General features: G+C 52.4%; 1 protein-coding gene across 2 annotated transcripts in view; it reads left to right on the plus strand.

Annotated features, from left to right (window-relative positions):
- FBLN7 (fibulin 7) overlaps window positions 1-21,416 on the plus strand; it is a 35,383-nt gene extending 13,967 nt beyond the window's left edge. The window contains exons 2-9 of one of the 2 annotated variants that reach the window (XM_024558584.4): window positions 2,303-2,353; window positions 3,098-3,257; window positions 6,802-6,972; window positions 11,102-11,227; window positions 13,162-13,299; window positions 14,204-14,341; window positions 15,755-15,893; window positions 17,150-21,416. In XM_024558584.4, coding sequence (XP_024414352.3) covers window positions 2,303-2,353; window positions 3,098-3,257; window positions 6,802-6,972; window positions 11,102-11,227; window positions 13,162-13,299; window positions 14,204-14,341; window positions 15,755-15,893; window positions 17,150-17,522 — 1,296 coding nt within the window. In that variant the 3' untranslated portion in view covers window positions 17,523-21,416. The remainder of the gene's footprint in view (window positions 1-2,302; window positions 2,354-3,097; window positions 3,258-6,801; window positions 6,973-11,101; window positions 11,228-13,161; window positions 13,300-14,203; window positions 14,342-15,754; window positions 15,894-17,149) is intronic. The other variant, XM_045193891.3, reaches the window with a different exon arrangement.
- The last annotated feature ends 3,012 nt before the right edge of the window (window positions 21,417-24,428 follow it).

Consider the following 24,428-nt stretch of genomic DNA (forward strand, 5'->3'; position numbering starts at 1 on the left):
TCAGATTAGTACCCAGACGAGGAACTGCTTTCCCCCGTGGCTGCGCCAGTCTGCATTCCCAGCAGCAGTGCGCATCCGGGCCGGCACGTGTTCGCTGAGTCATTGACCGTAGCCCTTCTGACAGGTGTGAGGTGATGTCTCCTTGTGGTTTTGATTTGCACGTCCCTCATGATTAGTGATGTTGCACACCTTTTCATGTCCCTGTTGGTTATCTCTGTGTCCCCTTTGGGAAAATGTCTATTTATATCCCCTGCCCATCTTTTAATAGGATTGTTTGCTGTTGACTTGTATGGGTTATTTATATATTTTGAATATTAATCCCTTATCTGATATATTACTTGACATATTATTATTTTCTCCCATTCGGTAGGTTGCCTTTTCATTTGGTTGATGGTTTCCTTTGCTGTGCAAAAGGTATTTAGTTGGACGTAGTCCCACTTGTTTATTTTGCCTTTGCTGTCAAATCCAAACGATCATCACCAAGACTGGTGTTAAGGAGCTTACTACCTACGTTTTCTTCCAGGAGTTTTATGGTTTCCCATCTTCTGTTCGAAGTTTTAATCCAGCTTGAGTTGATATTTGTGTATGGTGTTAGATAGGGGTCCTGTTCCGTTCTTTGGCATGAGGCTGTTCTGTTTTCCCAGCACCATTGGTTGAAGAGCCTCTCCTTCCCCCATTGTATATTCTCGGCTCCTTTGTCCTAAATAAGTGACCCTCTGTGCATAGATTCACTTCTAGGCTCACAAGGATCTTCTTCGATCACACCATGTTCTGTTAGCATCATTCCTGCGAGGGCCAGGGCTTCCCAACCCGCCCCAGCAAGTCCTCCCACAGCTCCCCTCTCTCCCTCCCTGCCTTTGTGTTCTCGGTCTGAAGGTTTTCCATTACCACTGAATAAGCCAGTCTCACCCCTAACGAGCACTTAGGGGAAAGCAGCTGGTGCGCAGTTTCCACAGTGCGGGTGTTAAGAAGGGTTCCGTGAAGTGTCTCCGGACTTGGAGGAGAGCTGTGCCCAGGCCTAGCAGCACTGGGGTTAGACATACTTGGCTGCTGGGACCATTCTCCTTCGCACACGCTCCCCTTCTTTCTCTACTTCCTGGGGCCCCATGTCACCCCCATGTTCTTGACAGAGGTCTTGGATCAACCTCTTCTCTCCAAGTTCAAAACAGCCCTTCTGTGTCCCCGGGGCAGCTCTGGACCAGCAAGCCCCCTCCCAGCTAGGGAGGCAGCTGCTTGCTTAGCTCAGCCAGGGGAGGGATGTTTCCTTCACTTCGCTGCCTCTCCACTTCCAGCCCCACCATCCACACTACCCAACCTGAAATTTGCACGAGAGTTAGAAATTCACTCCTGTAGGGTATTTTGCTTGGGCCATCGAGTTACCAACTCCTAATGCAAATGAATCAAGAAGATACCTCATCACACAGGAACTTGCAGGGAACAAATGAGACAGGGCACAAGACAGCACAGAGGGTCTCTGACAGCTTAGGGTGGCCAGGGGTGGGAGCCAGCAGGGTCCCCAGCCTGGCTCCACAGCTCCTAAGCCCCACGATCTGGGGAAAGCTGTTTGACGTCCAGCCTCTCTATCTTCACCTGTGAAGGACATGATCCCAAGCCTTCCTCATGGGCTTGCTCCAGCCAGTAGTACCCTTCGAGGTGGCCAACAGCTTCGTAAGTTGTGAACTTCACAAATGTAAATCGCACAGAAGCCATGAAGCCATCTATAAAGCAGCTCTTTTTTAAGGAAGAGGACATGGGTGTGGGAAACCGGGACAGGGTGCGATGGCTGTGCAGCGCTGGGCAGGTAGGGGCCGCAGGAGGCCACTGGCCAGGTGCCCCAGACCAGAGTGGGAAGGACACGTGGGGGAGGAAGGACGAAACAAACAAAGCTCCTCTTCCCAGCAGCTGCTTAGGGGCCAGGCCCCGTCAGGCCCTGGTCAGGGTGGATGGAGCCAAGGATTCCCCACGGGTTAACGAGTTCCAGGGGCAACTGGGGATTCAGCTCTGTCAAAAGCGCCCATTGAATCAGGCTGGTGAGTCATCTGTTTGGCGAACTCTCCGAGGTGCAGTGGCCTGGCAGCCTCCCTGGGAGAGCGGTGGTGACTCTGTTTCCACCATGGTGGCCAGACTGGAGGCCCCGTGACTCCCAGCTGCCCTGATGCCCTTTTAGAAAAAAATCAAATTATAAAACTAATACTCATTGTAGAAAAAATTTAAATATAGAAAATTAAATGAAAAATGATCCATAAGCCTTTCACTGCAGGAAACCATCATTATCTTCTTAATGTTTTCCTTTTCCTTGCAGGTAATGAGTCAGGTCAGACCGGGCCAAGCTGAGGTAACGCACAGCCCCCAGGTGAGCCCCAAGGCCCCCTCACCCTCCTGTATGCACGGAGGCACCTCCCCCACCCTCTCAGGTCCCTGCTCTCGCAGACAACTGAGATTGGGGACTTTAAAGCTTCTATCGCTAGGAATGATGCTGGGTGTTGCTTTAAGTTAGTCTTTATCACGAACAGCACAAGCCTCCTTTTTCGGTTTTTCTTTTTAGCTTTAAAAATATTATCAGAGCTGGGCGTTGACTTTTGTTGAATGCTTCTTTAACTCTATTGAGTTTCTTATTTGCCCCGTTACATTTTTAAAGTATGCGAACCATGGAGCATTCCTGGTTTCCCTGTTTTATAGGTCGTATTGCCCACCTGGTTTTAAAAAGTCCAAGGGAGAAAGAAAGAAAAAGTTCACAGAGGCCCATGTTCAGAGCGTTAATTTAGAGGGCAGAGCTGGGGAAGTCCTGGAGTGAAGACTACTGATTATAAGGCACTTTGGGTACAAATCATTGTTCACCCACCCAGTCACGTAGAATCATCAGTTTTGCCCTTTGCTCTGAAGATGGGAGTTTTGCTTTTGTCGAAGGGTGAATGGGGGCTGCGATGCATGTGGTTGGGGCGTCATTTGGTCCAGCGGGAACTCTGAGCAGGGAAGGACACCCATGAGGCCACCTTCATATCATCCTTTGGGCCAGGGCTCTGGGTAGCTTCTGGAAGCCCAGAGCAAGTGAGCCAGCTGTAATGGGTGGTGGTGGTGGTGGTCTTTCTGTCCCCAGAACTGCCTCAACAAGCAGCAGGTCCTCGCAGCCATCCGCCAGTTGCAGCAGCTGCTGAAGGTCCAGGAGACCCGCTTCAGCGAGGGCCTCCGCAATGTGAGGAGCCGACTGGCCGCGCTGCAGAGCTCTGCAAACAGAATGGGTCTGGACGGCCCCCCAGGTGGGTCCCCTAGTTGGCACCCCTGGGCACAGGACATGTAGGCCCTTCACCTGTGGTTTCTCTCCCATCCCCACCTGTCAGTCTTCACAGTGGATTCCCAGGCCTCTCCCTGCCTCATCTGCTGGCTTCCTGCCGAACTCCTCCCTGTCAGAATGTCACTTGCTTCCTCTTAGATCTTTTCACTCTAGGCTGCACGGTCCTCCCACATTATGTTCATGGGACCCTCAAAAGACACCACCTTTACAGTGAGTTTTCCCTTCCCCGTCCCCTCCCAGGTAGATTCCAGTTGCCTCCAGTTTGAAGTTTTAAAAATGTAACACTACCTTGCACAGGAAAGTGCACAGGAAAACTGAGTGGCAAGTGCAGAGAGTTCCCACACACGCCCTCCCTGAACATACACCATGTCCCCATCATCACCGTCTACACCAAGGCGACATGTCTGGTACCGTCCATGAACCAACGCTGGCTGCAGTTTTTGCAGGCATGAAGCCTAGTCCTCCAACAGGGGTCACCCACTCGTGCCAGTGGGGGGGTGCTGAGCACAGGTCTGTCTGCCTGGCGAGGTTACAGTGGGTGGCTCTGAGCGATGCCAGGGTGTTCTGCTTGTCCCAGTAATGGCTTTCACGTTGCCGAGGCCCAGAAGTGGGTGGCAGGATTTCCTCTGGTCTCTTCTCAGGTTGATGGGGTCTCAGGTTGGGGGTGGGGGAGCATGTGCTTATGTCATGTCTGACATCATTCACGCACCTATTATGAATTATCAAGGACCTTCTTAGTTGTGTGAGATGAAGTTTCCCGGGGAAGGTGCTGGATTCCATACCTTTGCAGAGATGATGGTGTCCAGTCCAGAGTCTTGACAGCGCGAGTCAACTCCTGATTTCCTCAGCTTCCCTGGGGCACAGCCAGACCTGTTAGCCAGGCCCCTCACACGTTTCCAGGCACCGTGGGCTCCTTGGGGGGCTCAGCACAGCCAGACACCAGGAGGCAAGCTAGGGCACCTATCCTTTCTCCTACAGATGGGGAAACCGAGGCCAAAAGAAGTGAGTTAGCAGTAGCAGGTCCCAGATCTCGTGACTTTTTCTCCTGCTCCAGGCCCAACTGCACAGACCCTTTCTGTGTTCGTGGGATGTAGCTGCTGGGAGTTCCAAAGAAGAACCTGCAGCAGATAACTTATGAAACCATCGGCCCAGCCCTGACTGGTGTGTTGTCCCGCAGACCGAAAGGTTGCCAGTTGGGCTCCTGGTCGGGGCACATGCCCGGGTGGCGAACCAGGTGCCTGGTAGGGGCGCGTGCCAGAGGCAACTGATCGATGTTGCTCTCCCACATCGATGTTTCTTTCTCTCTCTCTTTCTACCTCCCTTCCCCTCTCTCCAAAAAAAAATGAATAAAATGTTTTAAAAAATCCCACCGGCCTGTGTTCGAGGCCTCTGTTGAGTAGTGCAGAGAGAAAGGTATATTGTTAAATTACTAATCCTCTTGTCTTCAGATTCAGGGTCTTTCTTCCTTGAACCACGCAAGAATTTTTTAGGCGGTCAATTCTCTTTTTTAAAAAATGCCACCGTTCATTCTGTCTGTCCCATGTGTTGGACGTGGGGCCGGCAGCTGTCAGGACCCCGACTGCAGGGTGGGGTGACCACACCTGGGTCATGGGAGCCAGAAGCTCACCCCTGGTCAAATTGCAGGTAGTGGGAAATTAGCTTTTATGTTGTTTTTTTTTTAAGGGCATTTTCTGAGAGTCAGGAAGAATAATTTTTAGTTCAGCAGAATCCCAGGCCTTCCTCTTTTAGCTTCTGTCCTGAGTATCTCCCTTCTGTTTTCTCAGCTTTTCTTTCCTGGGAACGTTTCGCTTCCTTGCCATCGCCAGAGGAGCTCTCTGCTGATCTCATTCCTTGTACATTAACCTCATCGCAGAAGGTATAAGGGCTTCTCTGTGGCCCCCAGACTCACTGGGATGTGTTTGTAGCACCATCCACTGGACAGAGGGTTTTGGCTCTCACTTGGGAAGTGACTGCAAATTGAATTTTACATTTTTAAAGAATTAATTAATTAATTAGTTAATTAAATATTATCCTCATTTGAGGACATGCTTATTGATTTTAGAGAGAAGGGAAAGGAGGGAGAGAGAGAGGGAGAGAAATACTGATATGAGAGACAAACTAGTGTTGCCTCTGGTCCACACCCCAAGTAGGGACCGAACTCTCAACCTGGTCACATGCTCTGACTGGGAATCGAACCCATGACCTTTCAGTTTACGGGATGATGTTCCAACCAACTGAGCCACACTGGCCAGGGCTGCCAATTGATTTTTAATTATGTATATCCATTCTTTACTTGAACTAACATTTGCTGAGCACTGACTGTGTGCCAGGTACTGTTCTATCTATGCAGGTATGGTTTACCTGTGAGTTAGTCCGGTGGGTGGTTTCTGTTTTTTGACCGTTTCAAAGATTTCTCACCCCAAAGAGACTGCAGTCCTTTCCCTCTTGACGTTGGTCCCCCTTATATTCCTCAGACCTTCCAGGCACCGGCTTGTCCCCTCTGTCCTCCTGGACACTGCGTGGTTATGCCTCCACCATCTTCCCCTCTTGGCTCCAGTGGGGCCTCCCCTGACCCCCTCGCTCACGACTGCACCTCGCTGTGCAGCCCAGCACTGTTCCCTGCTCTGCTTTCCACAGGCCACTTATCATCTCTTACCTCACTCTGCCCTTTGCCCATGGATCTCAGTTATCTCCAGCCTCTCCGCTGCTAGAAAGGGCTTCTGAGAGCAGGGTTTGGCCTGTTTTGTTCACTGATTAGCCCAAGTGCCTGGCACATAGTTAGAACACAATAGATACTTTTTCACTTACTCATGTGTTTTAGGATCGTTTACTGGGTGCTCACCATGGGGTAGGTGCTGGGCTGGGCTGGGCAAGCAGCAGGGACACAGGCCAGGCATAGTGCCCCTTGAGCTGCACCTTGACAATGGATGTGGAGACTGACAATGGATGTGGAAACAAACATGGTGATAAGACGCTTCCAGGGGTCACAAATCTAGGAAGGAAGCAAAGAGAGCTCATGGCACAGCAGGTGCCCTGGGAGGTTTCAGCAAAGCACGGTGGTCAGAGATCACTCCAGGGAGGCTTGCATTCAGGTGGAGACCCATGTGAGTGGGAAGGAGCCGAAGATGGGACTTTCTGGGGAAAGAACATTCCAGGCAGAGAGAAGAGTAGAAGCCAAGGCCTGGATATGGGGTTGAACCCAGCCTGAAGCTCCGAGAGTGTCAGGTGTCAACACAGCTATGGGGAGTCCCACTCTGACCCCCCTCCATGGTGAGGCCCACAAACAGCACTCGGTGTCCCTGAGCCACGGTCTCCTCATCTTTCACGGAGTGGGCAGTTATCACCCATGGCAAGCACGCTCTGAGAATTTAATGAGACATGACATTTAAAATGTCCAGCCCGGTGTGTAGCCTGGGGTAGGCCCTCCACAGAGAGGCACCTGAGGACGAGAAGCCTGGTCGTTGAGAGTGCCGCCTAAATTGCTATGGTCCTTCCTTTTCTCCTTATAGTTTCCTGCCCTGCTCTGAGCGCCCCTCCAGATGGCAGAAAGTTTGGAAGCAAGTACTTAGTGGATCACGAAGTCCATTTTACCTGTGACCCTGGATTCCAGCTGGTAGGGCCTAGCAGCGTGGTGTGCCTTCCCAATGGCACCTGGACGGGGGAGCAGCCTCGCTGCAAAGGTTGGTCCCTCCTAACCCCTCCCTGGGGCTGGGCCCATCGCAGCCCTGCAAGGCCTTGCTGGGGAGAACGGGTCATTCTTTGGAACAATTTCTGCCTGATTCCCCCACCACTCCTCAACCGCAGGACAGTGGCCACCGTGGCTGATGACTCAGCTCCATCTGCAGGAGCACCCTAAATCACCCCAACAATTTAGTCTTATTTTGCTTATGGGGAAATTGAGGCACAGAAGGATCATACCCAAGGCCACCAAGCTGGGGGGCCAGGCTGAGCTGATTCACACCCAGACAGTCTGACCCTGGAGTCTGTTCCTCAACGTCTCACACGGACGTTGGGGCAAGACGCCTTCTGTGGTTGTGGGGCGGACATGAGGAGACGCTGCACAGAAACGCTCCTGTGGCTAATTCCTTCCCGGGCTGCAGTTTGTTTTTGAGGCTGTTGGTGACCAGTGGGGTTGAAGAAATTCCTCAGGTGTCCTTTGTGACTGTTTTGGGACTTGGTGTAGGCTGGCTCTGGGGAAGACCACTGGGTGGGAGGGAGGCATGAAAGGCTTCTCTTCTCTCTGTTGGGCTTGAAAACAGTACTTTCTTGATGTCGAGGTAAATCAGACTTGGCACACATTACATTTTGGCTTTTCAAAAATTTATGGTCAAAACTTCACGCATACCAGTCATTCTCAGGGCAGGCTGCACAGGACATGGGCTGGGGCAGAATGTCCGTGATTTTAGCCCAAGAATTGAAGAGGAAATGCAGATATTACAGAAACAGGTAGGTTTGGAGGAGCAGCGTTCGAATGCGTAAGTAACTTGCAAGTATGCAGGAGCATCAGAAAATGTGCCGTCTCTCCGGAGGAGCGTGGGTCGACACGGGAGGCACAGGACAAGCAGCCCCACATTCATGGGTCTGGACTTTGTTTCCCCTCTCCTGGCAAAAAATGGCTCAAAGGGTGGTTACAGGTACCAGCTCGCAGACCAGCCGGGAAATACAAGCCGTGTGGCATGCAGACACACTGGGGGGCGTGCCAGTACCTGGATTCCCCTGATCCTGAAAGATTCCCATCACCGGATGGAGGTACAAAGAAGAGAAAAAGGGTTTTTCCTTCTGATGAGAGCTCTTAGGAGTTACTCTCTTAACCACTTTCCTACCTACCCTACAGCCTTGTTAACTGCAGTCACTTGTGAATTACTCCTGGGACTTGCTTATCTTGTAACTGGGAGTTTGTACCTTCGCTCTGTACTCCTTATAAACTGGGAGCGAACCCCAGACGCTGGACCAGACTCAGGCGAGAGTTTGTTTCGTTCAGGCGCGACAGCACTACAGACTTCTGCTGTGGAGTCCCCGCTGTCGTCCTCTCTCTCCCTGTGACGCTGCACCTTGGTGACATCTGCCACCCTCATGGGGACATCTCTTAAGTCGGCTCCTCAAGAAGATCCAAAGGGCAATTCTCCAACTTTCAAACAAGGTGTAGCTTTACCACTGGGTGTCATCTTGATTGGGTATAAAACACCTTCTCACATTTCGTTCCTTGAGTATCTTCAGTACATCCCTCCGTGTCTTCTGTTTTAATTGGTACTGTTCTTGCCGTCAGGACTAAGAAGACTTTCTGTCTGGATGCCAAGGATATTTTCTTTTTCTTCCTTTTGTATTTATTGATTTGAGAGAGAGAGACACACAAATGGAGAAACGTCAATTTGATTTGTTGTTCCGCTTATTCATGCATTCATTGGTTGATTCTTGTATGTGCCCTGACCTGGGATTGAACCTACAACCTTGGTGTGTCAGGACAATGCTCCAACCAACTGAGCTACCCAGCCAGGGCCTATTTTTTCTCTTTCTTTTCTTAAAAAATATCCAATAGTTTTATTAGGCTCCGTCTCAGTGCTGGTCTTTCTGGGCCAATTTCCTCAGGTGTGGTCTTATCTTTCAATAGGCCATCTCTGTTTCTGGAGCAATCTGGCCCCTTGGGACTCTCAGGGTGCTCCAGGACAAGCCCCAATAGTGGGAAGACTCTATGGGAGGAGAATCCAAATTGAGCCCAACAAGGAAAGTCGGTGCGAATGAAAGAGGTGGTCCAGAGAAGAAGGGGGAGGGTTGGAAAAGGCAGAGCTGAGCAAGGGTGACCCGCGCCGAAAACAGCATGACTGTGGCATCAGGAGTTCGGGGTTAGAAAAGCTCCACAGGGAAACTTACCTCTGCAGCACATGAGTAATAGGAAAGGACTCATCAAACCCTGTACACACTGCACTAGGGAAACAGAGAATAAAGTCTCCAGATGGTGAAGAAATGCCAGGAAGCCGTAACTAATAATTCCAAACAAGCAGCAAGAAATTTTAAAAAGATAAAAACTATGATAGGATGACATAAATAAAAATTACTAAACCTCAGAGGTGGGGTGATTGGAGAACTGGAAAGTGTGAAACTAGACGACAGAAACGCGGGAAAGAATTGGAAATAAAGGGACGAGCAGTCAGATCATGCATGCGAACCACTGAGCTCGGTTCCAGGGAAACGGTAAGTGCTCACTGAACAGCAAGCAGGTCACAGAGCCATCGCTGGGCCTTCGCCTCCCAGCCTCTCCACAGCTCCTCCAGTGCCTCTTCGTAGCTCTGAAGTCGCCATGCACTTAACTAAGTGCCACTGCCTGAGACAGACGCGACGTGATGACAGCTGCACTTCAGTCAGGACAGGAGCGGGCACCAGGACTGGGCCCCGGGCCATGGCTCGCCTCCAAGCGTGGATGAAGATAAGAAAGAGTCGGTGTGGGCCCTGTCTAGAAATGAAAACCCTGTGCCAGGGGACCCTGAGGAGGAGGAGGCACACAGGGGCCTGGGACACCTGGCACAACCCCCACCCACCTGCACCCCATTGTCCAGGTGCAGCCAGGCTCCGTGCTTCTGCTGGAGGCCAGGTCGAGACAGACCATGGCGCTGCCCCTGCTGGGGCCAGACTGAAAGAAAGACACTAGTGTTCACGCCCTGGCTTTGTGCCCACGACCTCATGGCCTCCTGGTCTGCTGCTTGCAGACTTTGCCCGTGAGAAAGGATGGGCTGGACAGCGGGGTGGAAACGGGAGCTCTGAGCTCTGTGGCTTTGTGTGCAGTGCGGTTCCAGTCACATTCCTGGAATCGGGTCATCTGAACACAGAACCTATGGGGGCAGCACAGCCAGGCCGAGGTTCCTGAGAAGCTGAAACGGCTCCTCCCAGGACAAGCAGGATCTCAGGGTCTGGGTCCTTGTACGAGGAGTACGCGCTGTGTCCTGGTCTACATGACACCCCGGTCAGGAGGCTGACCCGTCCACACGGGCTGCTGTTCTCACCAGGAACAGAGACCTTTCCTTCCTCCCGATGCACAAGGCAGGAGCGGGTGCTCTGGTGCCACTCGGGACAAGTTTCCGACTCGTCCCCAGGGTGCCGTGGTCCGCTCGGTGAGCCCACAGACCTGCCCCTGGTGCCGGCATGCTGCCACCAAGCTGGGTTTAAGGAATTCACAAAATGTGGATGGGGCCTGAGGGTTTCAAAAGATCATTGTTTTCTTAGTTAGAAAATTTATAAATGTCCATTGTGGAAAAATGCGAGAGGTCAAAAAAGTGTAGATAACAAAAACTACCATACACAGAAAAACCTATTAAACTTTTAAATATGTATCTTTTATATATAGCTTTTCCACAGGACTGTTGTATAGATGAGCAAGGAATAGTTTCCTTTTCCAACATTAAGAAGAGGCCAAGGGTCAGGAGAACTCTCTGCTCACACAGGAGGGCTTCTCAGAGGGACTGGAAAGAGCGCATTTCCCCATCTCTGTACCTTCCATGGGCCATCCCTCCCTCCCTCTTAAAACTCCTCTGACCTGAGTTCCTGTCTGACAGGTGTTCTACCTGGGTGCGGGCTGGCAGGGCAGGCGATGGGCGGCTCCCGGCCGCAGGGCCTCAGGTTGGCCAGGGTGCGTGGCTTGCTGAGTGGAGGGTGGGCTGCATCGCAGCTTCTGCACTGAGGGCAGGGTTGTGGGCAGAGAGGGGAGGCAGAGTGCTGGAGTCACACTGCCAGGTAAAGACACTTCACCCGTCTTTGTGTTGTGTTTGTTTTAGAATCAGAACTCACACACTTTCGTCTGAAAGTTACTTCTGTTCCCAGATATCAGCGAATGCTCCAGCCAGCCCTGTCAAAATGGCGGGACGTGTGTGGAAGGAGCCAACCAGTACTCGTGCCTCTGTCCTCCGGGAAGGACCGGGAGCCGCTGTCAGCACCCGGCCCAGACGGGTGCGTAGCTGTACGGGGCTGGGTGAGGATGTCCACTGCGGGTGGGCCATGGTCAAGGGTCACCAGATGCAGGCAGGTCAGTGAGTGGGCTCTTCCTCCCCGTGTCACATCCACTGATCTCTCTGGTTCCCTGAGGCGGTTACCGGGGATGGAGTTTGGCTCTTTTGTGTAACCCAGAATTTTGATCCTTTTCATGGAAGAAAATTCAAGTGGAAGGACTGACTCACAACCTGAAAACTCCCCAGATTGGGGTTGGGCCTGAGACGTGTCCTTGCTGCCGCCCTCGCTGGTCAGTTTTTCCTGTGCAGACCAGCCCAGCAGCGTGGCTTTTCCTTCCCACCGCTCCCATCTCACTCACGAAGTCCGGAGTTACTGTTAGAGGCCAGGTGTCTTCAGAGCTGGGTGACTGTTCATCTGACCGCTGGTGAGGCCGCCCACACGCAGTCCCAACATCCCTCCAGCCAGAAGGTCTGGAAGACACACGGCGACTGCGGTGCAGAGGACAGGAAAACCCAACACGGAAGCTGTAGGGTAGATGGGGGTTCCCACACCGTGGTGCAACCAAAATGTCTTATATAAAACGATCAGATCCTAAAGATGTCCTGTTCCTTTGCCTGAAAACCTGGGCATGTCCTCTGTGATTTTTGTGTGGCATCTCAGCGTGGGGAGGAGGAATCTGGAGAGTAGGAGCTTTGTTGGTACTTGATGTCCTTGGGGACCCGTCCAAGGTCACCTTTAAGTATTGCCCCCAGAGATTTGCTACTTTATGTATCTTGATTCTGTTCAGCCTGCTGGGAGTTTTCTCGGGATGAGGCTGCCCTCCCGGGAGCCCAGAGGCCCCTCTAGCTCCTGTGTCTGGGGAGGGGGTGCGGGGGCAGGGGGTCTGTGGAAACTGAGGTGTGAGGAGGCCCCACTGCCTCCACAACTTACAAGCAGGACAGAAAAAGAAATGGGCCCCCTTTCAACCCAATGTGCTGGTGCTGGACACTGACAGCCCTTTAGGCAGTTGTTCCTCAGGCCCAGGGGCACCTTATGTATAAAGCACCCACGACAGGGCGCCCCACCAGGAAGAGAAGGAGGGAGCGATAGGCGCACCAAAGCCAGCTCCCGTCCTCACAGAATCCATGGGCCTCCCGGCACACGCCGGGCTGCCTGCTCACCTGTGTCTCTAGCTCCTTGGGGAAAGCCTTTCTTCTGGTGCCTTGTCTTCAATCCTTTCACCTTTTTTTCTATTGTGGAAAATATAAAAAACATAAAGTTAACCATTTAACCATTTTGAGTGTGCGGTTCGGTGGCATTAAGTACATTCACATTGTTGCTCGACCACCCTTGTCCAGAACTTTTGTCACGTCGCAAATCTGAAACTCAGTGCCCGTTTCCCCTCCCGGGAGAAGCCTTCTGCTGATGTTTTTGAACCCGACTCCTCTAAGGACCAGTCAAGTGGAATCCTCAGCACCGGCTTGTGCACCCCCTCACCTTTACCCTCTACATCTCCCCTAGCCCTGTGAGAGCTCAAACTTCTTTAAAAACTTCCCAAAACTAACAGATTTTTTCTGGTTAGAAAATTGATTTCTGTTCTTGGTTAAAAAACAGACAAAAAACTTAGACACTTTAGAAAAGTAAAAAGAATACAACACAAAAGAGCCCCCAAAAGTGATGCCGTGAACTGCGGTGATGGCTGTTAGCACTGGGTGTGTGGTAAGCTTTTCTGAACAAAGACTCTGGTTTCACCACCGTGCGGCCCCGGGCGCAGCGTGTGCCCGTCAGTTGTGCCGCGCGCCCCTGGGGGGCCCCTCAGAGGGGTTTTGGTGAATCACGGTCCTTGTTCAACCGCCTTTAGAGTAAGCTCAGAGTGGCTGCCGGTCTGGCTCCCAGGCCCTTCTCCAGGTCCGGCCGGCAGGAGGGGTTGGGCCTGACGCGACTTCTCCCCGCAGCCGCCCCCGAGCGCTTGGCGGACGACCCTGCCTTCAGCCGGGCGCCCCGCTGCGCGCAGGTGGAGAGGACTAGGCACTGCAGCTGCGAGGCCGGTTTCCAGCTGAGCCGCGCAGCGGGCGGCGACAGCGTCTGCCAGGGTAGGTAGGCAGGCCCAAGGGGAGGGGACACGGAGTGGGGGTCACACAGGGGCTTCCACCGCCAGGGAAGGGCACAGCAGGGGGGGACACAGGAGGGAAGGGGTCTCCTACCGCCCTCCTCCCAGGCGCACTCAACCCTCACCCAGGGCACAAAGGAGAAGCGTGGTCTCAGAGAGCCTGCCCACTGTGGTTTTAGGTCATTGCTGACCTAGTGGCTGCTAAGACGATCACTAAGACTGAGCTAACACCTAGATGTTGTGGGAGAGGGAGAGTCATGAGAAAGTAGCCAGAGGGTCCCAGGCTCTCTCCCAGTTAGAACCTGGCGGGGCCTCCATCCAAGCCCTGCACACTATTCTGACAGAGCCCCGAGCTCCTCCCTGCACCCTGGCTGGAGTCAACAGGGGTGGGGGCTGCCCTGGTAGACCCGCCGAGCTGGGCAGGTGCCTGGGGCTCATCCCCGCCCACTCTGGGCTTCGCTTTACTGGCAGGGCCACTTCTAGTAACCATCCCGATCACCAAAGCTCCTTCTGAAAACCACTCAGACCAGCAGTCCAGGCCCAGAGGAGAGTTGGTCAGTTGTTGCCAGCAGCCTCATTTTATAGCAGCACAAACAAGACCCTCTCAGTCCATTCCCAAAGATGGGGCTGCCGAGCAGGCCGGCAGCCTGGGGCTGCAGCTGGCTGGCTCTCTGGGCTGCCTGGGGGTGGGAGTGGTACTAGGCCAGCCTCTGTGGGGTCTCCCTTTCCTCTTTCACCAGCCTGGTCAGCTCCCTCACTCCTCCCTTATGCCTTCTGGGCCCGTGGCTCAGGAGAATGGGAATGTGCCTGCCCTTCTTCCCATGCTCTGCTGCGGGCAGGGCTCACTGCATGGCCCCCGCAGTCATACCAGGCACTTCTGTCCCTAGATGTGAATGAATGTGAGCTCTACGGACAGGAGGGGCGCCCCCGGCTCTGCATGCACACCTGCGTGAACACACCCGGCTCCTACCGCTGTGCTTGCCCCAGCGGGTACCGGACCCTGCCTGACCGGAAGAGCTGTGAGGGTGAGTGACCCTGCCCCAGCGGCAAGTGCTGCAGGGCTGAAGAGCGGCTCTCTGCACCTGGTCACTTGCTGCTCCTGTGACCTGCCAGGACTGCAGAATGGGGATGCAGTGGGTGTTAGGGGGTCAAAGTCTCACCTGTATTTGGTCTTTAGAAAACCACCAACAAAGGGACCTCTCAAATCAGGCTACATTGTCATTGACATAAATAGGAAAGAGAGTTACTTAACCATCCTGGCAAATAGTCTCTTTCGACCTTAAGCAAGTAACTGTTTTCAGGGTCAGGTCATGTCCTCCCACTCGGCAATGCTTTCAGCCAGGGCTGGACCCAAAGGAAGAGCAGCCAGTTGGCCCCCATGTCCCGCAGTCGGAGGAGACATGAGGCTCCTGGCATAACACGTCTTCTCCACAGCCGTTCAGGCCTGCATCGGCCTCTGAAAGGGACGCACCTTACAGTCACCGTGTCCTAGTGTGGTCACCCCGAGTCACCACCCTGGAACCCCAATGCCATAGAGGGTCTCTGGGTTTCGGAGAACTGGCTCTGCTAACCCAGGCCTGCCTCACATTAGAGGAGGGACAGACCCATGTCCCCCGCTGTCACCCATGGAGACAGGACACAGAAGAGAGCTTTGAGCTGCTGGAGGAGAAGGAGGAGGGGACAGGGGAGAGGGCTCCTCCACAGGCTGTGGGAATGAGAGGAGGTGGCTCCCCGGTGATACCCTGTTCAGGCTCCATGGCATGACTCAGTGGGATGGGTAGCTTGGGATTTGAGCAGGAGAAGGTATCCAGATAGCCATCACCCATCCATACAACTGTTATTCCATCTTTCTCATGCATTTGTCTGTCCACCCATCCATCTAACCATCCTCCCATCCATTCATCTGTTCATACGCCAATCCACCCATCATCATCATCCATCCACCCTTTTATCCATCCATTGTCATCCCTCTCTCTCATCCATCCATCCACCCATCCATTTCTCTCATCCATCTATTTCTTTCATCCACCCATCCACCTGTCCATCCTGCAGTGGGGAAAGTCACCTGTGAAGGGAGCAGAGAACTCATACAAAAGAGAGTGACGCCATCTGCATTGGGCCTGGGGTGAGCTGAGTAAGAAGCTTCTAATAATTTGACCATTAAGGGCGTGATACCAGCCGTGGAGGGGAGACTGCAGGGCCCCTTGGCCGAGGAGGAGGCAGGTCTGGCGGGAACACTCTTTTGAGCTGCCCAGCCCCCCGTAAGCTCTCACACCCAGGAGGGAGGACAGGATCCCAGGGAGGAGGGTTCCCCACTCTAAGAAATAGCGTGAAGGTTGGGAACGCTCACCACATGTGGGACACCACATTCCGGTGGCCCCGTCAGCGATGGAGGGGACGTCGGGGGACTTCGCCCTCACTGGGTGCCCATATTTCAGATGTTGATGAGTGTGTGAGCCCACAGCACCTGTGTCCCCGGGGAACCACGTGCATCAACACTGGCGGAGGCTTCCAGTGTGTCAGTCCCGAGTGCCCGGAGAGCAGCGGCAACGTGAGCTACGTGAAGACGTCTCCCTTGTGAGTATCCCAGGGTGGCTGGGCTGGATTTTCCAGAGGTTCATGGGAGAAGGTGCATTTACACCGAGGAAAGATGAAAGGCAAGGAGCTGGGAGTCTGGATTCTCCGAGCCTCTCGTTCCCTTTAGTGGTTACATTAGCTGCTTCGCTGTTCTGTGCAATAAGAACTCAGTTTGTCCCGACAGGAGTAACTTTCCAGTGCTGCTGGCTGACACGCGGGATGGTGGCACTCAGCCAGCCAGTGCTGCCCTTCAGGGAGGGAAGACCACTGGGTGATGTGGCCAGGAGGCAGGTGCACATCACACCGATGGGGGAGGATCGCCTTCCCCTGTTCACATAGCACACCCTGCACACTTCGTAACGTTGTATCACCCGGCTTTTCCACTGGTGCTAGAAGGTTCGGCTTCCTGGAACCTCAGCACTTAATAGAGCTCTTTTCAGAGTGAGAGACAGGCTTTTAAGGGAGAAAAACTACAACGATGACAAAGTACATGCATTTTCTTCTGAAAAAGATCACAAGAGCTCTAGCGTTGTCTTTAGAATGAATCGATTTCCCAAGCTCAGATGCTTGAATTTTTCAGGGCGGGGGGTGCAGCAGAGCGGAAGCAGTGAGAAAATCAGTGCCCTGAGAGTGGCAGCTATCAGTGAGAGGGGAGGCTCCAGGAGCCACTGAGTAAAGGCACAGAGGGGCCTACATGTCAGCCTTGGGGACATCCTTGATTAACAGCCAGCTGAGATACTCGACCTGCATTAATTACCATGATGGGACTCACTAAGTTAGCTTACCCGCATCAGTGTTTGTGCGGGAAATGTCAGACGCCTCCCTCAGGACCTGACCCAGCTGGTTGGGGCAGACGGGCGTTCAGCACTGTGGAGTGCCGCAGTCCAGGATGTTGCCAGCTGCCTGCTGGAGGTCTCGGCGCGTGCAGAGGGGTGGCTGGCTGAATACCAGCATCGCCAGTGCTACTTCACCTTCCCTGGCGTCATTCTCCTGTAAAAGCTATAGTGATAGAGACGTGCACGCTCAACGTGCAAACACACACGCATGTGGGTCAGGGGAATGCCGCCTCCTTGGCCACCTTGACACCAGCCACACTCACTTGCCTGTAGCTCTGGGCACCTGTGGTGAGGGACCAGTGGCTGGGAAAGGTCACTCTGGTGGCCTCTGTAAGAGGGCAAGCAGGGACAGGCCAGGTCAGGGCAGCCCCTCTGCGCCTCCCCAAGGCTGACTGCCTATATCTTGCCTCCCTGACCCAGTCAGTGTGAGCGAAACCCCTGCCCCATGGACAGCAGACCCTGCCGCCACCTGCCCAAGACCATCTCTTTCCACTACCTGTCTCTGCCCTCCAACCTGACAACGCCCATCACACTCTTCCGCATGGCCATGGCCTCCGTGCCCGGCCGACCTGGACCCAACAGCCTTCGGTTCGGCATCGTGGGTGGGAACAGCCGCGGCCACTTCGTGATGCAGCGCGCAGATCGCCAGACAGGGGAGCTGATCCTCGTCCAGACCCTGGAGGGGCCTCAGACACTGGAAGTGGACGTTGACATGTCGGAATACCTGGACCGCTCCTTCCAGGCCAACCACGTGTCCAAGGTCACCATCTTCGTGTCCCCGTATGACTTCTAAGGGTGCATGAGTACGGAGTGTGGAGATGAGGCTCATACCTCTCCTCCGAAGGGTCAGCCATGGGCGCTGACTGTGAGGCACCTCCCCTCCCTGCCCAGCTGCCCAGCTGCTTGTTCACCCAGGGGTCGGGGGCAGCGCTGCACTCTGGCCCACAGCACACAGAAGGGCAGCCACGGCACCCAGACCGCTGCCGTCACTTTTGTTTTCTGCTTTAAAGTTGTTTCCTTCAATTATGTACTAATTTTTTGAAGTTCTTTTCCAGGGGAGTGGGCAGCTTTTGGAAGTGCTGTGTGAATGCCTCTGTGAGTTTGAATTAGCGGGAGAGGGAAGGCTTGAGGTAGGTGTCTGAGGTGCTTGTCAGCCCTGTTTTATTGCGGTCATGCTGAGCGTCACGCTGTGCCCTGTGCACTTGGCACTGGGGTGGGTCCTTGGCCATGACCCAGTGCTCTGCTCTGATCTGTGTCCCCTCTGTGACATGCTTGCCAGCCAGAGAGGGGTGCAGGGCCTGGCACCCCCACACAGGTTCTTCCAGAACAAGATACCAACATTAAAGAATAGATTCTGCCTGAATTAATTCTTTTTAAGAAACCGTATCTCAAAACATAACCTGGTATTCTAACTGAATTAATAAAGCTTATTGCTTCTCCCTGCCCACCTCGCCTGTCCCTGAACATGAGCTGGCCCTGTTCCTTGCGGGAGGGGATGCCTAGCTCTCTTCCTGTCTAGGCTGCACCCCCTAGGATAAATGACTAAGAAAGAACACACCAGTGAACGTGGGATTGCTCCCCCAGTGGAAATCTGGCCTAACCAGATGGGAGATTGACAAGGCATCACCTGGCCGTGGGGAGTTTAAGAAGATGCTTGAATTGCCCTTGATCCCAGGCCTTCTACTTCTGATGGATGAACCAGGGGAGATGCCCTCCAGGGACCAGCTAGGGCTGGGCATGGGGTGGGGTGGGGTGGAGTGGGGTAGGAGACACCGTTCAGGTTAAAACTTAGAAGTTGGACGAGGTATGATGAAGTTTCAGTGTCCAAATACATGTTAATGTAGGTGAGACTTCACCTCAGATGTGTTATTTTAAAACTCTATGTTTGCCTTGGTATGACATGGAGCCAGAGGGCGTGTGTTGCCAGGTTAGTGGTCAAGCCCACATCAGGATGTTTCTGGGGCGCTATCCTTGTCTTATTTTGTCAGACGAAGAGTGAGATGCAATCAAAAGTTGTCTCTGATGTTTTTCTTCTTCTCCCACGGGCTTAGCTGCCATCTCTCCAACAACAGAACCAGGGCTTGAAAATCTGCTTGTCCGGGTTGCTGCAAGACTATTAAAACTGTTGGCCACAGCCTTGTGTTTCCAAATGGTGCAGTGACGCATCAGAAGCCTGCAGGCCACCCAGTCCCCCATGCAGAGCACCAGGTGGGGGAGTCCCAGGGCCTGGCCATGTTCTGGGAAGGAAGATGCACAGCGGTGTGCTCTTTCTCCTTGCTGGGGGCAAGGGTGGCTCCCAGACACGCCTCTCACCTCCCAGGTGAGGCGTGTAGAGGCCCTCCAGATCAGGTGTCCCACCTACACTGGTGTATGATGACTTGGATGCCCCACAGGCCCAGTCTGAAGCAGAGGTTTGCATCACCGAGCTACGTCATCACAGCACCACGTAGAATGCGGGCTGCCTGGGCCCTGCCTGTGGCTCACGCCTGGGCCTTCTCCTTGGGTCATCTTATGTTCTCTCTTCTCTCTCACCTCATTTCCCTGTGGAAAATAACTCTCCTTTGTCCTTTTACATCTCCAACCCGTGCCAGGTCAGAGTCTCTAATAGTTACAGCTATTAATTTTCACCCATGACCAGGAGACATAGTTTCATAATGCTTGGCAGCGGGGTTTTAAAGCTTTTTATCATGCACAGTCGCAAACACATTCAAAAGTAGAGCAACTAGTGTAACAAGCTCATGTCTGATCACCAGCCTCAATGGTTAACACAGCCAATCTCGTTCCATCTCTATTCTCACCCGACCTGTGACAATTTTGAAGAGATCCTGAACATCAGTCATATCATTTCATCTGTACATATTTTAGCATGTTTCTCTAAACCACAAATACTTTAAAAAAGTACAACCTCAATACCAATCATACCTAAAAAATTAGTGATACCTTAATACCTCCAAATATGTTTCCTGTCTGTTTGTTTGTTTGAATTGGGTCCATGACTGGTAATTTGTTGCTATGCCTCTTAAGTCTCCTGTGGTCTGTCCAGTGGTTCTCACATCTTAGCTGTGTTTGTAGAACCTGGAGGCTCGTTAGAAGACAGAGTCCTGGGTCATTCGTCCTAGAGAATTTCTCACAGTCTGGGTTTTCCTGAGTGCATCTCTGTTCAGTCTTTTGACATGTTCCTCAGTCCTCTCTGTTTCTCATATGTCAATATTTATATCTAGACACTTAATCAGGAGCCAGTTAGGTTTAGTTTTGCAAGACTACCTTCTTGGTGGTAATAGGTGCTTCTAGTGGGAGCCATAGAATCTCTTGTTGACTCTGCTTTTCTGATGTTAGCAGCCTCTGATGTGTACTGATAGAACCAAGGACTCCTTTGGGGTTGCAGATAATATTCTAGTGCTGTTGTTTCTTTTTTGTTTATTAGCTGTCCTACTTTGCAAAAAGAAACCTCTTTTCACCTATTAGTCGGTTATCTTGAGCTTTGGTGTATATAGGAAAGGCAGCATGTATCCTTGACTTTCACTCCTGTGTGATGTCCAGGGTGGATACCGTTGTTTTGTTTGCTGAGTACATAATGAACTCATGATTAACACACAGCTGGTGTATGTTTCCTTCCATCGCAGTTACTGTCCTTCCTGTTGCTCAAAGTGTGCTCTCGTTGGCCCTCGGAAACTGCTTCAAGTTGGCTGATTCCTTTTGACACGACCCTGGGGGTCCTTGATGGTTTTGTAGTCATCTTGTGTCTTCTGCACCCGAGCCACGAAGTCATTCACTTCCCCAGGGGCCCTGGTTCCTTTCAGTGGAGAGTGATAATTGTAGATAAAATCGAGGTGCTAGCGGTGCTGTGTGGTAGTGGTTTGATCTCTGTTTCTTGGTTTTAGTAGACAGAACTAGGAAATATGTACTCTTAGTTTTTATTGTTTTTTTAAAGGAAAAAAACACCACATGAGTTTATATTGGTATTTCGAATTCAGCTCAGAAGTACAGGGTTGTTAATATAACCTCATTGGCCTCACACCTGCTCCTCTTTCCCTCATTTGGAAAACCGCCTTCTCAAAACCACCAAAATAATTACACGTTGTCTTAAATCCTCAGAAGAACTACGCCAAAATCATCACAAAAGTAATTACCGAAAACAGTTACAGTTTTCTCCTGCAGGTCTGTGCCCTTAGGGTCTGTGCCCTTAGGGACGCACGGATTGCTGCTTTACAGTAAGTTGGAACAGTCCCTCCCCCTGTGGTTTCACCCCGAACTTGAATTACAGTTAGGGCTATTCACTTGGATTGCTTTAAATTCTTAGAGACTGCTTTTTATTTTAATTTTTTAAATAATTAGGTAAACTATTTACATGGTTCCAAAGCCAAATTCACAAAACGAACTGTATTCAGAGAGTCTGTATTCTGTATCCCCTCCATCTTATTACCTTGCTTTGCCATAGATAATCGATCTTTGTTCCATTTTGCCCTTTCATTTACAAGATATAAACAAATGATAAAGGATAGCATACTATTTTACACTTTCCTCAATATTGTATTTCTTCCTTAACAATATATTGGACATCGCTCCCTAGAATTGGACAGAACATGCTCCTACAAATTGTTCTGTTGTAAGGACATACCAGTGTCTATCTAACCAGTCACCGCTGACTGACATTTGGGTTGTTTTCAGTCCTTTCATATTAAAAATACTGCAGCAATATGCATTTGTCTTTTCGTATTTTTCCTTTGTATCTTTCTGGGGCCAGTTGTTCCTCTGTAGGGATTCTACTGCTTTTTCTCCCCAACAAAGTATAAGAGTCATATTCCTGAATCAAAGAAGGCCCAGGGGCAACCCTGGTTCTCACATCCTCACGTTGCACCCGCCCCCCACCCCCACCCCCAGAGGGGCCGGAGTGGAGGGCTGTTCCGCGGCCACCTGCCCGCTCACACTGGAACTGCGCTGGCAGCCAGCAGCCACCAGAAGAGAGGAGACGAGCCAACTGGCTCACTGGCTTCTCGGTGATCGGAAGGTAGCTACTAGGTCTTGGATAACTTTTTAAAAATCATCTTATTTATAAAGCATAGTACCTCCCATATAGCAAACAAAAAGGAAAATAAGTTTAAAGCAACGTATCACTGCAAAGTCACATTAAACTTGATGGGCTTTGGGGACCTGGGCATGTGCCCGGGGAAGACGTGACGTCAGGCTCGGTGGTCACATCCCCCTAGCTCCCGCCTCGGCTCTTACCAAGCTCACACTGTGGACGTAGAAGGTAGGCTTTTGCAACTTTTACATTGTACATTTGAAAATCTGTAGGTTTTTCTAAGCTGCATAAAAATCCCTGAATGACTCCCACACTCCAGGGGCTGTCTTAGTTGCTTAGGATCCAGTGGATGGCCAGACGGACAGGGACGCTGACCTCACAGAGCTGACGTTTCGGCACGTGAGATGATCATGCATGCGTGATGGAGAAAAGGCTGAGATTCCGGGGAGGGCCAGTGCTGTGACAGGGAAAGCAGCAGGTGAGGGCGGCCAGCGCCTAGGGAATGTGCGCGGCGCAGACCCGCATAGCCCAGATGCTGCGGACACTGTCATCGTGTGTAGTGGCAGTGAGATCCGGCTCCTGTGGTTTGGACTGTGACTCAGAATTTTGAGCGTATGAATGCAACAGTGATGAAAGGAGGCCTGGGCCGACCTGCTGGGTTCACGGGCACCAGGCAGCACCACGGAGACAACAACGACGCTGACTTGGAAAGCGAGGGAACAGGAGGCCCTGGGGGACCTGCAGGGACAAAGCCTACATATTTTTTGTTTTGGCTACTAGTGCTGTTATAAAATATCCCCAAATTTAGCAGCTTAAAACAGTTATTTTCATCATGAATTCTATGGGGCAGGAGTTCAGTGGAGCACAGGGAGATGGTCCACATTTGCTCAACAACAATGCACCCCCCTCAGCTGGAAACACTCCCAGCAGGGGCTGGTTACCTGAAGGGTCTTGCTGGCCGGGGGCAGGGAAACCTTGCAGGCAGGACTGACAGGCAGACAGCTTTCCTTGGGCTCTTCACGTGGATTAGCTTCTTCGGAGCATGCTGGCCTCAGAAGGGTAGGACTCCCGATATGGGAACTCAGGGTTCCTAGTGTGAGTGTCCAGAAAACAAGGTAGAAGCTGTATGGCCTTCATGACTCCTCAGAAGTCACCTAGGGTCACCTGTGCCAGACACTGTTGGTTGAAGGAGTCACAGACACCACTGAGTTAAGGGAAGTGGACATGGGTCAGTGAGTCCTCGCTGCCTTGGGGTGAATTGAACTGAGCTGTTTCAAAGGGTTGTAGGGCCATGTTTTAAACTGCCGCTCCTCATCTTCTGTGTGGGGTCTCATGAAACCTGGCTTCCTGTGGGTTTACCAGAAACTCCGTGTCCTTTCCTTCGTGCTCAAGCTGTTATGGGTGTTCTGTTCAGACATTCGATCCCTGCCAGGGACAGGGTTTATACTCGCATTGGGAGAGGTCTCACCTCCCCTTCAAGAGGATACCTTTGACTACAGTAAAAGTCGTCAAGCCCAGTGGCGCTGTAAGCACGCCAGGGTCAGAAGTTGGGGAAGGAGACCACTGGCAGGGGCGGGACCAGGTCATGGAGAAGTTGGCACTTTAAATGTTCTGGTTAGAGGAACTTTGGTGGGAGATGCAAGCCACACTCGGGGGCAAGGAGGATTTCCAACCAGACCAGCATTGGCAAGCCACAGAAATGTCAGCTGACTTGCAGACCAGAGAGTATGACTTGGGAGAATTTTCTGAATCTGACCACCTTTAAAGGAAAAATTAGACTTTTGCAATCCAGTTCATCGCCAGGAAGCTCTTTAGATCTACTTTCGAGGGGAAAGCAGGCTCGCGGCAAGCACACCTCACTTACTTACGCGGGGGCACTTGTACCGCCGCCCACCTGCCTTTTGCAGCTGGCTGAGTGGTCAGATGGGTGTCTGTAAAGATCTCTGCTACTTAAACCCGTTTGTCCTCCCCACCCAGCCAACTGGTCCCTTCCCAGGAAGAGAGTTCCTCACCCTGACTGAGCCCTGCAGGCCCCAGGCCTCCATACCTGCCATCAGCCAGCAGGGAGTGCCAGGTGGGGTTGGAGGCTGGGCCCCGAAAGCTGGGCGTCTCTCTCATGCCAGTGCTGGAGCCTGCCCATGGGACCAACGGGTCGCTGCAGAGCATGCGCTGCTTCCCAAAGGCAGCTGGATCTTAGCGTGCAGCCCCACCTCCCAGAGCCCTGAGTGCTCTGGCCCCAGCCCACCTCCTGGGGCACACTGAGGACACTCCCGCACCCACACACACCAGCCTGCTTTCTGCCCCTTGACTCAGCCAAGCTCATCCCCACCTTGCTCAGCTCTTCACTTGGGGTGGCTTGAAGCTCCCCTTCTCAGGCTGTTCCAGCCACCCTGCCCGTGCTGCTCTCCCTTCTACAGTCCCCCAATCCCCTTACCCTGTTCCGTTTTCTTCAAAATCACTTTTCACTACCTGGAATGAATATGTTTCTTTGCCTGGTGTTTTCTGTCTCTCCCCAAAGCACAGACACTGTTGGTTCCCCACCCACGATCCATTCCCACTTTCTCCTTCCCCATGAAGAAGCCTGTTTTGCTCAGACCCCCTTTCCTCCTTGTCATGGGCTGATCTGTGTCCACCCCAAATTCCTATGTTGAAATCCTGACCCCCGGGGCCTCAGAC

This window comes from Desmodus rotundus, chromosome 5 (genome assembly GCF_022682495.2).
Source record: "Desmodus rotundus isolate HL8 chromosome 5, HLdesRot8A.1, whole genome shotgun sequence".
NCBI classification, from domain to species: domain Eukaryota; kingdom Metazoa; phylum Chordata; class Mammalia; order Chiroptera; family Phyllostomidae; genus Desmodus; species Desmodus rotundus.